A 16020-nucleotide genomic window follows, 5' to 3' on the forward strand; every position below is an offset into this window, starting at 1 on the left:
CTATGTTCTTCTTTATCTTATGATCATTTTTACCACAATTTTAGTATTTGAATCTATTACTTTTAGTGCACCTTTTGTAGTAGATCTTTAGGCTTATTTGAATGTCTCTTTAACTTTGAATAAGTTGGAACATTGTGGTAATTAATTATCAATTAGATTTGTTCAAATGATAATTTGATAATGGATTTCTTGAGCTTATAGTAGTTGATCTTTGAGTCTCGCGCTTCCGTAGGATCCTTAGATTAATGAAAATTAGTTTATAGAATATGTGTTCAACTATTCTTAAACTATTGTTTGTCAAGCATGTTCAGTGCTAGCATCGAGAATTGATTTCATAGTCCCGTGATTCATAAGATAGAGTTTGATATTAGAATAAATCACCGTTTTATCCATGAGTGTTTGGAGTAACATGTTCTTCTCTTCATTCGTCTTACTTGTTTTAGTTTGTCTATTTGTTTTTGCATAATCTAGAAATCAAAATCTTCAAATTAAAATCCTCTTTAGTATGTGTTTTCTTTGTTTTAGAGTTAAGTAATCTTTCCTTCCCTGTGGATCGACACCTTAAATTACTACAAACGAAGCTGTAATCTTGCAGCGAAGTGGTAATATTTGGGTTAATTAATTGAACTTGAGTGCTATATTATCTTATTGTAATAAACCTAAAATTACACATCAAGGACCAAAATCATAAAATGGGCATATGTTCAGAACCAGTTTTGACCTTTACTCTACATAAAAAGAGTGCAAGCAAGCTCCTCAGTTGTCCCTTCATCTCTACATTACCACTAACATGGTGGAGCAGTTCAGCAATTGGAACGATATACTAGAATATAGACATCATCATCGGAGCCTTCAACAACGACACATAAAAAAGAAAAGCCAAAGCAAAACATAGCAAGGAGCAATGTGGGGAAAGAAAAAATTCATTCAACAGAAAGCAGAAACAGGGTTACTGCTTTGACTCTGAATGACTAGAGGGATTCACGATCTTCGAGCATTTCAATTAAAGCTTCCATAATTACGAACAAAATGTGCGAACTAAGTTTGACATTAATCAACACAGGGACAAATATTACACAGACTACAATGCTGAGCATTAATGGTGGTTACCATAAGATGCAGTGGTGATAGAGGAACAGATCCCCTCATGTAGTTGGCCAGATGTGAACTGTGCAAGAAAATTGTTTTGGTCAAGGAATATACACACACCTAACAAATAAAGTAGAAGTTATCCCAAAATGACAAAGGAGGGAAGAGGCAGCATACCAGGAAAGCAGGCTCATGCGACACATTGCGAAATCCCCCTCTTGAAAGCAGGAAATAAGGCCCCTAATTCACTGCAGAAAAGTGAGATATCTAATACTACTCAATAAAAACCAAAATACCAAGATAGTCTTAGTAAATTCCACCACAATAACAACTCTCCACAGGAAACTTTAATTTAAGAGACAGTGATATCAATGGGGAACTCAGTTCCATACAGGCAAAGGAACAGCAGAATCTACGTCCCAAGATGTGAGGCTCTCAAGGAGCAAAGGGCGAGGCTCTACATCATACGACGTTGCCTCTACATGCTAATCTGTTGGAGGGAAAATGACGACTAGGCATGCAGATCCAAGCAAGCGGCTTCTAAGGTTAGATCACAGGAGGGATTCATATAATTTTTAGAGCTAACCATTTTTGAATTATAGTAAAAAGGAAGAAGTTATTGCTATGGTTTAGTTTAGCAAAGCATGTAAGTTTGGTACAGCTGCAAGAAAGGCATCAATTCACTACCATTGTGTCTCTAAATCATCCTAGAAGGTAGATTGTGATAGTAATCAAGATATCTAATCCGTTTGTTCTCCTAAATAGCACATATAATCGAGTAATCCAAGCATTCTAATTCAATCCGTTTGTATTTTCAAAAGGGAATAAATGATAGCACAATCACAAAGCCAAATTTGCCTAGATAGTTACCCTTTTCTGTACAAAAGTAATATGTAAAGGCAGATGTGCATTCTTAGTTAGTTATTCGAAACAATGTGAAGATGACATTCCTCCCTTGAAGCTGCAACAAATCTTTAGCTATCTCGGTCACGTGCAAAACGTTATGCACAACTCTGCCCCATTACAGGAAAAAGAGCTAAAAGGTGGAGTTTCATTCAACTTATCAGCATTTTACATGTGAGAAGAACACATTCATTTGAGAAAGATCAGCTACATACCAAAATCTGCAGCAAAGCAGCATTTAAGATAGTATCACAGCAACTATTCCTGCACAAATAAGGCATGAATCAAATACTTCTTTAAACTAATCTCCATTAACATTCGCCAATCAACTCCCAAAGCAGCCATCTAATGTCTTACCCGTTTCAATTCATTTCGCTGCACCGCATAGTGCTGTAATTATCTTACCTTAGCAAGATTAAAATTTTCCTTTCTTCAAAAAGCTCCTTGAACTATATGGATTACACTGGCTATTCAGTAGACCCAAACAATTGATCAATGATGCTTATAGACTGCGCGACTTGGAAATTAAAAACGAGCAACAAAACACAATGCATAAAAGAAAAGAAATTGTGAGACATGAAAAAGGGCATGTGAGTAGAATCAAGGTTTCGCAAATAATAAGAAGGTGCTGAAAATTGAACAAGCACAGTTCAAAATCAATAGTACTAATCCTATATTGAGTAAACAAAGATACCAAAAAAGAAAATCAAAGCTGCAAAGTACATAAGAACCCTAAAACAGTCTAGTACTTGAGCTCATTTGTCACAGTCAAAGAGGGGCGGCTATTTGGAAGATAAACCAAACTGTACTGGCCGATAAATATTAAATATTTATAACAATTCAATTAAGTCACGGAAGCGCATCTAGTGTAGTGGTATCATAGTACCCTCCCACGGTACTGACCGGGGTTCGATTCCCCGGATGCGCAACCTTTTGCTCAGATATTATGTCGTTTGTTTTACCATTTGATAATTGGGAAGGGAGTAGAAATAGAAAAGCTTTAGCAAGCCCAAAAAGAAGATTGATAAAATTGAAGAATACAGTGTATGTAATCCCATCCTGATTATAATTCAACACTTCAATAACCCAAAAATAAAAATAAAAATAAAATAGCTTAGCAAGCCCAAACACACGAACGTCTAGGTAGGTTTTTTTTATTTTATTTTTATGTTTTAAAATGCTTTGTTTATTACTTCATGTTGGATGCAAATAGAAATATTGAATTATCTGAAATGGGGAATGCTATTATACCTCTGTGGGGAATTCATAATTTGAAGCATAATTGCATAGGATTTTATGGACGTTGTTGCTTCTTCAGCTGTATAGCCTCTTTATTTTAAAAAGTGATAAAAAAAACCGTCGGTTTTACTATAACAATTTCGTTTTTTTAGGTGTTGGGTTAACTGTAGGAGTTCGGTGAGTATGGGAGAAGTTTGACACGAATTCTTCAATTCGCACCCGCACGCACGACACGTAACGTTTATTTTCCGCTCTCTTTCCATATATATAAACAAGCTCAACCTCCAAAATCGAGAGAAGACAATCCGAATCTACGCCATATATTCTCCGCCCACTCCTTTTTCTCTAACTCTCTCTACTCATTCACATTTTTTCCAGCAAATTGCAGGGAAATGAGGCTTCTCAAGGTAGCCACCTGCAACCTGAATCAATGGGCAATGGATTTCGATTGCAATATGAAGAACATCAAGGAATCCATTTCTAGGGCCAAAGAAGCCGGAGCCGTCATCCGCCTCGGCCCCGAGCTTGAAATCACCGGCTATGGCTGCGAAGACCATTTCCTCGAACTCGACACTGTCAATCACGCGTAAGCGCCTCCTCTATTCTATGCTTTTGCTCCCGATTTTTATGTTTAACTACTCACAAAATAACAGGGGACTGATGATCGACGTGACGTATTAAGTGTTCAGCTACTGCGAAAATTCAATTTCAAGTGATGCAAAATCGTGACCACTGAGTTTAAATCTGTTTTGCAGTGAATCGTTTGGTTATTTCTGAATTGCTATGCTGTTATGGAAGAGTTCATAGTAGAATATGCTAATGTAAATATGCAATTAACTAACTTGATCCCTGAAATGCAATCAATTGGCTCTTGTAAAGCTCAGATAGTTTTGATACATTGTGATTGATTTAGCATCAAGCAAAATGTTGAGTTGTTAATAGCTTACAACTTGGAGAAACCTGCCCCCTTTATTATTTTTATTGTGACAATTTGAACAATCATTTTACAGGTGGGACTGCTTAAAAGAATTATTAGTAGATGACTGGACTGATGGCATATTATGTAGTTTTGGTATGCCTGTTATCAAAGGGTCAGAGCGCTACAATTGTCAAGTGCTATGCTTGAATAGAAAAATAGTGATGATACGTCCAAAGATGTGGCTGGCAAATGATGGAAACTACAGGGAGCTCAGGTGGTTTACGGCATGGAAACAAAAAGGGCCTCTTGAAGACTTTCTGCTTCCAAGTGATATATCTGAGGCTCTATTGCAGACAACAGTGCCTTTCGGCTATGGATATATTCAGTTCCTAGATGTGTAAGCCATCATGTCATCCAGCCTCATTTTTTTTTTCTAACTTTTGATGTAGATCTCTTGCCATTATTTTTAGTCCGTTGATACTAACATGATACTGGCTCATTTATCTCATTATTTTCTGTGAAATGCGCTCAAGAATATAATTCTAATTTCTGAAGTAAACTTTTAGAATATTAATAAACTAAAGATGCGTGATCTTTTTAAGCAGGATTTTGTTGTGTGTAAAACTAATATTTTGGATGAAGCATATATTTTATGAGGCGCATAGAGGTTTATTTTATCAAATGCCTCTGATGATTCATGGTATGCATCAATTCTAGTCACACCAACCAGGTTCTGCGAGTATAACGAGTTTCATCTTTGGAATAACCGGAACTCCTGTTTTGCTGCATTATGTAGCTATACAATCTGAATCAGGTTTATAATCATGCATACAAGCTATAGTTGAACACTTGAGCTTGATCTCTGGAAACTGTTCACAAATTCTACAGCTTTAACACTTTTTTGTCTTGCTCAGAGCCATTGCTCCTGAAGTTTGTGAGGAACTTTTTAGTCCCATGCCCCCTCACGCTGAGCTCGCTCTGAATGGCGTTGAAGTATTTCTGAATGCTAGTGGAAGTCACCATCAATTGCGTAAACTTGATATTCGTCTCCGTGCTTTTATTGGAGCTACAAATACCCGTGGAGGAGTTTACATGTACGGTAATCAACAAGGATGTGACGGCAGCCGCCTTTATTATGGTGGGTGACCCAGCGTGAGTTGTTTTTCCACAGTTCGTACTATGGGTGGTTACGGCTTATCTGATTTATATTCTTAAAACAATAGGGAACAATTAAGACATCTAGTACTGCCGGGGCTTTCACTATGAGCATCACTAAAATGTAAATGCAGCAAATTTTGGCCCTCCAGTTTTCAGTTTCAAGTTTCAACCTGGTTGCTTAAACTTTGATCTTTGAAATAAAGGGATAGCTTAGCACCTTAACTTTTCTATAGCCATTTCTCTTATAGTCACAAACTGTGGATATGAAACTTTGTTCCTCCATATGTCATCCTCAACCTGATTGCTCAAAGTTTGAACGTGGAAAATAGGTGGAAATCTTTGTAATAATTGCATTACTAAGTTTAGTATGTGTTGTGATATTCCGGAGTTGTTAACTTTGGTGTCATTCGGTGTTTTCTGGGAACCTTTTGCTTGATGAAAGAAAGACTCTTGGAAGTTTACTAACTTTCTCTCTCCATCCTAATATTACTATGACAATATATTAGAATGAGTCATCTAGACTCGCAAGAAGTATCGCAGTTTGTGATGAACCAGCATATTGAACTACTTGGATCTCATTACTAAATTGGAATGCTTAGATTATGGTCCACTCCTTTTCCTTGTGATGCAAATAATTTTTTGAGGAGTCTTGTTTGATAACTTCTTACGTTCAGATGGATGTTCCTGCATTGTGGTGAATGGTGATGTGGTTGCACAAGGCTCACAATTCTCCTTGAAGGATGTGGAAATGGTGGTTGCTCAAGTAGATCTAGATGCAGTATGTACTAATGCAATTTCTTGTTAGGGTCTTGGAAGAAGTTATTTGCTTAAGTCTGAACGGAGAACTACATAAAATAAAAAAAAGATTCTGTTTTTCAGAATTTGGTTATCATAAACGGTGCTCATCACATCATTTGTATAATTTGATTTACTGAAACTTCTCATTGCAGGTTGCCAGCCTTAGGGGATCTATTAGTAGCTTTCAGGAACAAGCCAGTTGCAAACCAAAAGTTTCCTCCATTGAAGTACCTTATAGACTTTGCGAGTCTTTTACGCTCCAAATGTTGCTTTCAAGTCCTCTGAAGGTGAGGAAATACCGGGTTGACAAGAAAATGTCCCAATACTAATGCTAAAACTCGTGTTAAATTCCTGTATGATAGTTCACGGAGGTAATATAGAATAATCATCCATGTTTCATGTGATGGATGACTTCAGTTCCTAAGAAACTCTTTGATATAACATTTATTTATGCATGAACCTTCACTCATGGTTACCTCTTGCATTAGAAACCTTACAAATCCAATCTTGGTTTACTTATTTCTTTGAGGCTTCTTGCATGCTCTGTTTTCTTCAAAAGAAAGTTAGAGCACCTAGATCACTTCAGCCTATTCATCGTTTATGATCGTCTTGCACATTACGAAAGCATGGGATCATATCATGTATGGGCTCTTTTATTCATTTCTTTATTTCTTTGCTATTTGTTTATGAATATATATGCCTCTGTATGAGTAGCCAAAATAAAACCATTGCAGTGGCGATACACATCTTACATTTATCTCACGTGTTTGCATCAATGAAAGTAATATACTTGGCAGGGTTGTTTATATGCCACCAGTATACTTTCACTTATCAATTATTTACTTTCTACTTGTTCTGCTTTTAGATTTCAAGGATCTAAGCTTTTTTTACCCCCTCTTTTGAAAAATTAGTTAATAACAGTATGTGCAATTGGAACCTCCAGAACAATAGTAGCTTCACTTGTTAAAGTTTACTGAGCGACTTCTCATTCTTTTCAGATTAAATATCATTCTCCTGAAGAAGAAATAGCTTTTGGGCCAGGCTGTTGGCTGTGGGATTATTTGAGACGAAGTGGTGCATCTGGTTTTTTACTTCCACTCTCAGGTGGAGCAGACAGCTCATCTGTTGCTGCTATAGTTGGTTGCATGTGCCAGTTAGTAGTGAAAGGTAAATTTCTATATTTAATTCCATCCCCATTAATTTGTTGATCTGTATTCATTGGATTAATGATTCAGTCGTCACCCATCTAATATGTCAAGCGAATAGAGAGGAGTATCATTTTCAACTTCTAAATATTTCTTCAACATGCCCCCTCATGTATAAGGTGGTTACATTTTTTGGTTCATCAGAGCTTTGCATGAATAAATGGGTAGTGTTAAGATTTGAAAACAAGACCTTTCATTTTCCTTGGTTCAGATGGTTGTGATACCACTGAAGTATCAGGTCAACATATTATATATCTGCAGCATGATGTTCTCCTCTAGCCCTTTGTTTTGGTTCTGATTACAGTGTCTATGTTATTTTTGTGATAATGAGGGTTCTAGCACTCATCCTTCCTCCTAAATTAACTCTCTGAAAGAAATGTCTATGTGGTCAAACTGACTTCGGTAATTTCATTTATTTCTGTATTTGAAGTGAGCAGAGATCTAATCATCACATGCTTGATAGAGTGGTGGGGGGGGGGGGGGTTTGCAATTTGTTTGTTTGCTTTCTGAAGATACGAATATTCTGTACATCTTTAACCATCCATTTGCTCATGTTATTCTCAACAAAGATGAAGTGAACTCCAAGAGGCCTTTTGAGCCAGTATATATTTGATATTTTATACCCTTTTCCTCTTGAATTCAACAGAATGATGATCCCTCTTTTTCACTTATTTGTCTGTTTGGCCAAAAAGTTATTTAATTGCCTTAGGCTACATAATTTTGAAAAGATAACATTGCATGTGATTGTATGAGGCCTTTATTCAATCCTCATGTGTAGAAACGGCCTAATATTATGCCTATTTTTGTACTGGTATTGATTGTGAGGTTTGTTACTTCAGCAATATCAGAGGGGGATGAACAGGTTAAAGCTGATGCCATAAGGATTGGCCATTATACTGATGGACAATTTCCAACAGACAGCAAAGAATTTGCCAAACGTATATTCTACACTGTTTTCATGGGGTCTGAAAATAGGTGAGAATATATGAGCAGCTTTTTGTACTTTTTGAGAAACTTATCAGTCTTTAGCATTTTATGTACCATATCCCTGCAAGGTCAGATATGATTTTCTAATATTGGTTGTTATCTTAGTTGGTTCATTTGCAGTACTTCATCTATTTTCTTTAGTTGCTGTAGGTGGGATCATTTTTCAATGTTTCATCTTCAGTTTCTCTGTTTAAGTTTCCATTTATTTAGCTTATCTTTATTCTTTAGGTGGGATAATTCCCTTCTTGAACTATTACATGGTGTAATATTCTTGTTGAAGCTTATGTGCGGCCTCTGCAGTTTGCATAGTCTGAGATAGCTATAAAACTAATGATTTGCAAAAGACAAATTAACATCCCCAGTCTGACCTTAGTATCAGTTTGAAAAGTTTTCTTTGGGGTGTCTTCAGCTATGAAACATGAAGCATTTCTTGTGAAACAAATTTTGTTATTATAGTTGAATAGGATGATAATTAATTGTTGATGAGCTTTCCACCTAAGTAAAGTTGTGTAGAATTTTAAAATTTTAACACTAGATGTCTCTTTTGACTACCTTCCTTCTATGGCACTGGCAGAATGTGTTATTTAACTTTTACTTTCTTTTCGTGATATTTTCTTGTGCCCTTAACTTACTTTCATTTATTGTAGCTCTAATGCCACAAGAACGAGGGCAAAGGTGCTTGCAGAAGAAATTGGGTCATGGCATCTTGATGTCTCAATAGATGGAGTGGTTTCTGCTCTGCTCTCTTTGTTTAAGACACTTACAGGAAAACAACCACGATACAAGGTAAAATCTGAACAGATGACATTTACAACATTTTTGCTTGTATCATAATTTCATCTAGGAGTAAGTATATGACTCAACATTTATGCTGTAGTATATCTGTATATGCAGGATTCCCGTAATTGAAGTTGCTTGTTGTATTACTGTTTTATTACAGGTAGATGGGGGCTCAAATATTGAAAATTTGGGACTGCAAAATATTCAAGCTCGAATCAGGATGGTCTTAGCATTTATGCTAGCATCACTCTTGCCATGGGTTCATAACAAACCTGGTTTTTATTTGGTCTTAGGGAGCTCAAATGTCGATGAAGGATTGCGTGGTTACTTGACAAAGGTACTACATATGTCTAATGTTACAATGGTTCTTGGCAAGGTCATCCTTGCTTTATATGCATTCATAATTGCATGCTTTTCAAAATCATTTTGTCAGTTTGAACCTTTACAAAGAAACTAAAACTATGTTAGAAAAGATTCAGGCAACTTTTTGCCTATAGCTTATGATTGATTTCACTTCTAATGCCTCTATCAAGCTTTTAGCCTCCTCACAACGGATGACTTCACTGAAGGATCTTGAGCATCACTGAATTCAACTTTTCCATTCATTATAGCGTGAGATTTGATGGGTGCTCATGTTTTTTTATGCAGTATGATTGTAGTTCTGCTGATATAAATCCTATTGGAAGCATCAGCAAGCAAGATTTGCGAAGATTTTTAAAATGGGCTGCTGTCCATCTGGGTTTCTCTTCTTTGAAAGAAATTGAATCTGCTCCACCCACTGCTGAATTGGAGCCAATACGATCCAACTACAGCCAGGTATCTGATCACATAGATACAAACACGTCAAACAAAGCTAATTTTTCCTTCCAATCTTTCACCCCCTTCTTTTAACTTTCTCTAATCCTGTATAATCTTTTCCAGTCATTCTGTTTTTTCGCATGTAGCCATTGTCCTTCAACACAGAGATAGTTTTCTCCTTGATGTGGAGGCGAGACGTTTTTGTGTTTTAAGTTCTTTGTATGCCACTGTTAAATGCTGATATTGTGCATGACTAATATATATATTCTTAAAACACAGCTGGACGAAGTGGATATGGGAATGACATATGAAGAACTCTCGGTATATGGAAGGCTGCGAAAGATCTTTCGCTGTGGACCCGTATCCATGTTTAAGGTTTATTTTACTTTTTGTTTATGTTATAACCTTTCGACTTTGCTCTTGACAACTGCTCACCCTTCTTCGTACACGCACTTATCTCTCTTGTGCAATTAACAAGGTTGATAGTATGAGTCAGCATTGTTAGTGACAACTGCTAATTCCAGAAATGTATACGTAGGTTTGTGGAAGCTAGGATTTATTTGCATGCATAGGGATGCTGTATTATGTGTATTCCTGTTTGCATGAGGATCCTAAATATACTTTGCAAGTCCGTGTTTCTTCAAACTAATTTTTTCTTCCGGTGATTGTCAAATTAGTTTACTTTGCTGCAATCTCTGTTTGAATACTTTCTTGTTGATTTATTTTCTGGTATCTATGGAAGAATCTCTGCTACAAATGGGGAACAAAGCTAACTCCAGCAGAGGTTGCTGAGAAAGTGAAATATTTCTTCAAGTACTATTCTATCAACAGACACAAGATGACAGTTCTAACTCCCTCATACCACGCAGAGGTACTATTTTTGGTTTTGTATGTTCATTTTTCTCTCCTTTAGCCTTCATGGGCCGGTTCTAACTATTTTTTTGTGCAGAGTTACTCACCAGAGGATAATAGGTTTGATCTTCGCCAGTTCCTATATAATGCAAGATGGCCATATCAATTCCGGAAGATAGATGAACTTGTGACACGGTTGGATGGTGATAGAGTGGCTATTGCAAATGAAGCATCGGGGCTCAGATCAGATGGTGGCATGGGTGTCGTAGCTGCAGGTTCGGGCAATCCAAGTGTTGGCTTATAAATTTTGCTATAGCCGATCGATACTCCCCTCGCCATGATGTTTGGTGTAATTTACGTGTTTTAAGTCTTTGTATATTAATGTCAACTTTAACTTGAGGTAGATGTCATTTTAAAAAAATTAAATCTTTCCCCATGTTTTCTTCTAGTGATCGAATAAAAAACAGGGAACAACACTATGTCTGTCTATAAGCTGCATATCGTAAAATATTATTTTCCATCGATTGGATCTTCTCATTCAATTCATAGCCACATCAATCAGATTCAGTATATCAACCCACAAATTGTCTATATGCTGCATTTCGTAAGATATTTATCGCATTAAGCTTTGAAAACAAAATTTTAGAAAATGATACGATTGGCAACTCACAAAAAGCTACCGAATAAATTGACTACTATTCACTCTATTCTATAGACTATACTACTCTTTCTACCATGCTTTTAACTGTATCCACATACTTTAATATCTTATCATGTTATCTTCGTTATCCAATAATATTATACTCCTATTTTCATCATGCGTACATCATTATTTTAATGTCTTGTGTGCATATTAGCAGCAATAGTATATTTAAAAATGTGCCTATGGTTCGACATTATAAATTTATTATATACCAATAAAAACGACTGTACTATCATTTTTGTTGAAATTTGAATTTGATTAACAATCATATTGTATATCACACTAAATATAGTACATAAAATTATATAGGTGATAACTACAGTAAGTTAGTCATTGTAAAATGTAAAAACTATGGATCATTGGTAGTTAAGGTATATATTAATGCTTAATAATAGTAGTACTTTTTTAGTTAACAAGGTTCTTTTAAATGGAAGTTTAATCTATTTTTATTGACAGAAGAAGAAAAACTGAACGTAAGAAAAAGATTAAAAAAATGTCTTGGGGGTATAGAGAGAGAGAGAATTGTTGAAAGAATGAGATGGGGTAATTTGAGGTACCAACTATAGAATACAAAAAGAGAGAGACAATAAATAAATGAACATTAAGTTTCACACAATTCCCTCTCTAGGTAAAAGATTTTATATTGCTTTAATGCAAGTGGATTCTTTTTTTAAGTGGTTTACAGATGAGTTGTATCCATTAGAGCTTAATCTATTCCGTGTTAAATCTTAATTAAAGTAATCAACATCTTCTCGTATCTCATGTCGATTCCACCAAAAAAAGATTCCCCCATTTTGAATTAAAAAACAACCGTGAACATACATAGTCATGTTTGCTTATAAATGGAGTGTAAATGAGTTTGAGGAAACATAGCAGATTGAATAAAGATGAGGGTGTTGAAGGTGGCGACGTGCAGCTTAAACCAATGGGCAATGGATTTCGACAACAACATGACCAACATTAAGGAGTCCCTGCGCCGAGCCAAAGCCGCCGGCGCTGCGATCCGTCTGGGCCCGGAGCTTGAGATCACCGGCTACGGCTGCGAGGACCATTTCATGGAGCCAGACACCATCACCCACGCGTGCGTACTCATTCAATAACTCATCTATCTTGAAATTACATCACTAAAAATAATTTAAAATGTGCGTTTTTATCATATTTTGTTTATTTATCTTCGCTTAGCTGCCAATACACTTGTGTAGGTGGGAATGCTTGAAGGAACTGGTGACGGGCGATTGGACAGAAGGGATGCTATGCAGTTTCGGGATGCCGGTGAGCAGAGGGCCGGAGCTCTACAACTGCCAGGTGCTCTGCCTCAACAGGAAGATTCTCATGGTGCGCCCCAAGATGTGGCTGGCTAACGGCGGCGGCAGCAGCGAGCTCCGGTGGTTCACGGCCTGGAAGCAGGCGGAACCCCGGCTCGATGATCTCCTGCTGCCGCCTGATGTAGCTCAAGCCATCTCTCAGCCCACCGCGCCTTTTGGATATGGATTCATTCAGTTTCTTGACACGTGCGTTAGTCCCCCCTCTATCACACAATTGCTCGACTTGTTCATTTCATTGTAATTTCTGGTAAATATTAATTTTCAAAATCTTATAAAAGTTGTCCCTATATTCATATTGACCTGACCTTAGTCACTATGCACCAGGACTTGGGCTGGACTAGACTGATGCATGATGCATTTTAGAATAATACTCCATATTTTACTATATAATAATGATTGTATATGTAAATTGTTTTTCAGTCAATTTGACAATTGTGTTGGTTCTTAGAGCTGTAGCTGCTGAAATCTGCATGGAATTATTTTGTCCTGTGCAAGTTCACCCTGAATTGGCTTTGAATGGAGTAGAAGTTTTCATGAATGCAAGTGGAAGCATTCATCTAGTGCAGAAGATGGAGCGTCGTCTTCGAACTATAACCACCGCCATGTCTGCTCGTGGAGGAGTTTACATGTACAGCAATCACATAGGATGCGACGGTGCTCGCCTTTACTATGGTATTGCTACCTAATATTTATGTAAACCACAACTAGTACTCGTAATTATAAATTCTCTGATTTTGGATTGCAGATGGATGCTCATGTATAGTTGCAAATGGAGATGTGGTTGCCCATGGCCAACAGTTTTCACTTAAAGATGTGGATATGGTTATTGCTCAAGTAGATCTAGACAAGGTATGAAATTCAATTTCATTCTTCCAAAACATTTTGTAATTGTAAATCATTATATACTGACTGATTATAATATGATCAGGTGGTGAATTTGAGACGCTCTCCCAGTAGCTACAAGGAACAAGCCAGTTGCAAAAACAAAGTTCCATCAATTTTTGTACCTCACAAGCTTTGCCACTCTTTCAAGCTCCAAAACTCAATTTCAACTCCAATAAAGGTAATATTATCCCAATTAATTATAGATTTGAATATGCATTATTGAGTTTGTAAAGTATAAAAAATATAGGTCGAGTATCCTTGCCGTGAAGAGGAAATAGCAATGGGAGCAGCCTGCTGGTTGTGGAATTATCTTAGGAGAAGTGGTGCTTCAGGTTTTCTGCTTCCACTCTCTGCTGAAGTTGAAACTTGCTCTGTTGCTGCTATTGTTGCTTGCATGTGCCAACTTGTTGTCAAAGGTTAATTCAATCACCTGTTTATTATACTTATATCTTAAACAAATATTCTTTCAATTATTAAAGTTTTTCTTTTATGCAGAAATTGAAAATGGAGATGAACAAGTGAAAGCTGATGCAGTGAGAATTGGCCACTACAGTGATGGGCAGTTTCCAACGAATGCTAAACAATTTACTAAACGCATATTCTTCACGGTTTTCATGGGAACCGATACTAGGTGAGACCGATAGAACCATGGCGCTATACTATTGCTTTGTCTACCGGTTCAGTTTTTAAAACATTGGTTTGATGTGATAGTAACGAAGCCTCAAGTTCAAGCAAGCAACACTCGAGGGTGGTTGCAGAGGAAATCGGGGCATGGCATCTCGACGTTGCAATAGATGGAGTGGTATCTGCCCTGCTCTCCTTGTTTCAAACTCTCATCATCCCTAAAAAGGTACATCACCTCATGGCTTTTTTCTCCAAACTAGATTAACTGTTTCTTATATTCGTAGCTTCAGTCATGTATTATATGGTGACGCTTGACAAAACGCAAAAGTAGATATATAATATAACTAATAACAGTTGTTGAGTATTAGAGGCAGGAAAATGGGAGCACAGATATTATTGACAAGTCAGCAATAGCGAAAATTAGGAGTCGAACAAGAATGGTCGTGGCGTTCACGTTAGCCTCACTATTGCCATGGATCCACCACAAATCCGGCTTTTATCTGGTGTTGAGTAGCACTACTGCCGATCAAGGATTATCTGGTAATCTAACCAAGGTCTGATAATTAATTCTCTTGCCGTTTACATTTCTACTATGGTCTAATAATACTACTAGTACTAAATTTTTTATTTTACTAATAATGATTATGGGATAAATAGTATGGTTGCAGCTCTGGTGACATAAATCCAATTGGAAGCATCAATATGAAAGATCTTAGATCATTCTTGAAATGGGCTGCAGTCAATCTGGGTTATTCATCCTTAGCACAAACTGATCAAACTAACACTCTTGAATCTTTGGTATATGCTCTTGAAATTAAGATCAACTTATTTCACTCATCATTTTCATAATTTTACTTTATCTCGATGGATCCACATTAGGAGAGGGGAATGACAGAGGAAGAACTCTCAACATATGGAAGATTGAGAAAGATTTTTCATTGTGGACCAGTATCCATGTTTGAGGTATAGAATGGAGTTCACTATTTTTCATTTTAATAGTAGTAAATGAATTGTGTTGTGACAGAATCTGTGCGAGAAATGGGGCGCAAATATGAGTCCAACACAAATAGCTCACAAACTGAAACATTTCTTCAAGAGCTATTCGATAAATCGACATAAGATGACCATTCTAACGCCTTCGTATATAATGGAGGTATACAAATTTTGATAAATATTCTTGAAATTTAGCATATCAATTTATAAATATATTGCATAGTTATTATCCTTTATATTTGACATGATTTTATTAAAATCGGGTTCCAATCAATTTTTATCAAATTGATTTTGATTATCCCTAGATTATTTTCCTATGTTGATTTAGCTAATGAAGAAGATCAAGAAATAAGATTTAATTTATGCAGAGTCAGTCATGTGAGGACAATAGAATTGATCAACGGCAAATCCTTTACAATCCAGAGTGGGCATATCAATTCAGGAAGATAGACCAACTTGTACAACAACTTGATGCTGAAGAAGAAGAAGAAGCTCTTCCAAATCCACAAATCAAAAATTCATGATTGTATATCTTATTATTCTAATGAAATTGTAGTTTTACTTTTTCATGAGTGATTGTATTTTACTCTGCTAATAGGATTTCTCCAATTTTACTAGTATTTCAAATAGATATGAGTATAAATCAAATAAAATTATTAATTACCCTAGTTATACTAAAATTCTAATTAAGGATTCTTTGGAGTTTTCTTCTTTCTTTTCCTCAAGAATTTCCTTTCAAACAAGTTATGACATGAACGTTAC

The 16020-nt window shown here is 36.4% G+C and overlaps 2 protein-coding genes, 1 long non-coding RNA gene and 1 other non-coding gene across 13 annotated transcripts; 3 read left to right on the forward strand and 1 right to left on the reverse strand.

The window, feature by feature from the left end:
• Window positions 1-701: 701 nt before the first annotated feature.
• Window positions 702-2770, reverse strand: LOC121769230. 2 transcript variants are annotated; one of them, XR_006043520.1, is made up of 4 exons: window positions 2350-2770; window positions 2208-2256; window positions 1267-1337; window positions 702-1168 (listed from the first exon to the last, which is right to left on the reverse strand). It is a non-coding gene; the product is annotated as an uncharacterized LOC121769230 (long non-coding RNA). The 2 variants fall into 2 exon arrangements; XR_006043519.1 differs by having other exon boundaries at window positions 1960-2256.
• Window positions 2771-2849: 79 nt separating this feature from the next.
• Window positions 2850-2920, forward strand: TRNAG-CCC. Its single transcript has one exon. It is a non-coding gene; the product is annotated as a tRNA-Gly (tRNA).
• A 530-nt stretch (window positions 2921-3450) lies between these two features.
• Window positions 3451-11250, forward strand: LOC121769535 (glutamine-dependent NAD(+) synthetase). 2 transcript variants are annotated; one of them, XM_042166373.1, is made up of 13 exons: window positions 3457-3817; window positions 4242-4547; window positions 5065-5288; window positions 5983-6086; window positions 6259-6393; window positions 7105-7273; window positions 8151-8286; window positions 8946-9084; window positions 9239-9415; window positions 9727-9894; window positions 10156-10251; window positions 10619-10747; window positions 10826-11250. In XM_042166373.1, exons 1-13 carry the CDS (start codon window positions 3624-3626, stop codon window positions 11030-11032), a joined length of 2184 nt encoding a protein of 727 aa, XP_042022307.1. In that variant the 5' UTR covers window positions 3457-3623; the 3' UTR covers window positions 11033-11250. The 2 variants fall into 2 exon arrangements, with proteins under 2 accessions (XP_042022308.1, XP_042022307.1); XM_042166374.1 differs by lacking the exons at window positions 10156-10251; window positions 10619-10747; window positions 10826-11250 and adding an exon at window positions 10000-10148 and having other exon boundaries at window positions 3451-3817.
• An 864-nt stretch (window positions 11251-12114) lies between these two features.
• LOC121769044 (glutamine-dependent NAD(+) synthetase-like) lies at window positions 12115-15930 on the forward strand. Of its 8 annotated transcripts, none has more exons than XR_006043463.1 (13): window positions 12122-12512; window positions 12634-12942; window positions 13205-13428; window positions 13502-13605; window positions 13685-13819; window positions 13889-14057; window positions 14137-14272; window positions 14353-14491; window positions 14634-14819; window positions 14923-15063; window positions 15145-15228; window positions 15268-15418; window positions 15627-15646. XR_006043463.1 is itself a non-coding variant. In XM_042165699.1 (13 exons), exons 1-13 carry the CDS (start codon window positions 12319-12321, stop codon window positions 15780-15782), a joined length of 2106 nt encoding a protein of 701 aa, XP_042021633.1. In that variant the 5' UTR covers window positions 12128-12318; the 3' UTR covers window positions 15783-15930. The 8 variants fall into 8 exon arrangements, 4 of the variants coding, with proteins under 4 accessions (XP_042021635.1, XP_042021636.1, XP_042021634.1 ...); XM_042165699.1 differs by having other exon boundaries at window positions 12128-12512; window positions 15290-15418; window positions 15627-15930; XR_006043466.1 differs by lacking the exon at window positions 15627-15646 and having other exon boundaries at window positions 12115-12512; window positions 14634-14805; window positions 14934-15063; window positions 15145-15286.
• Window positions 15931-16020: the final 90 nt, after the last annotated feature.

This window comes from Salvia splendens, chromosome 15, assembly GCF_004379255.2.
Source record: "Salvia splendens isolate huo1 chromosome 15, SspV2, whole genome shotgun sequence".
NCBI lineage: Eukaryota > Viridiplantae > Streptophyta > Magnoliopsida > Lamiales > Lamiaceae > Salvia > Salvia splendens.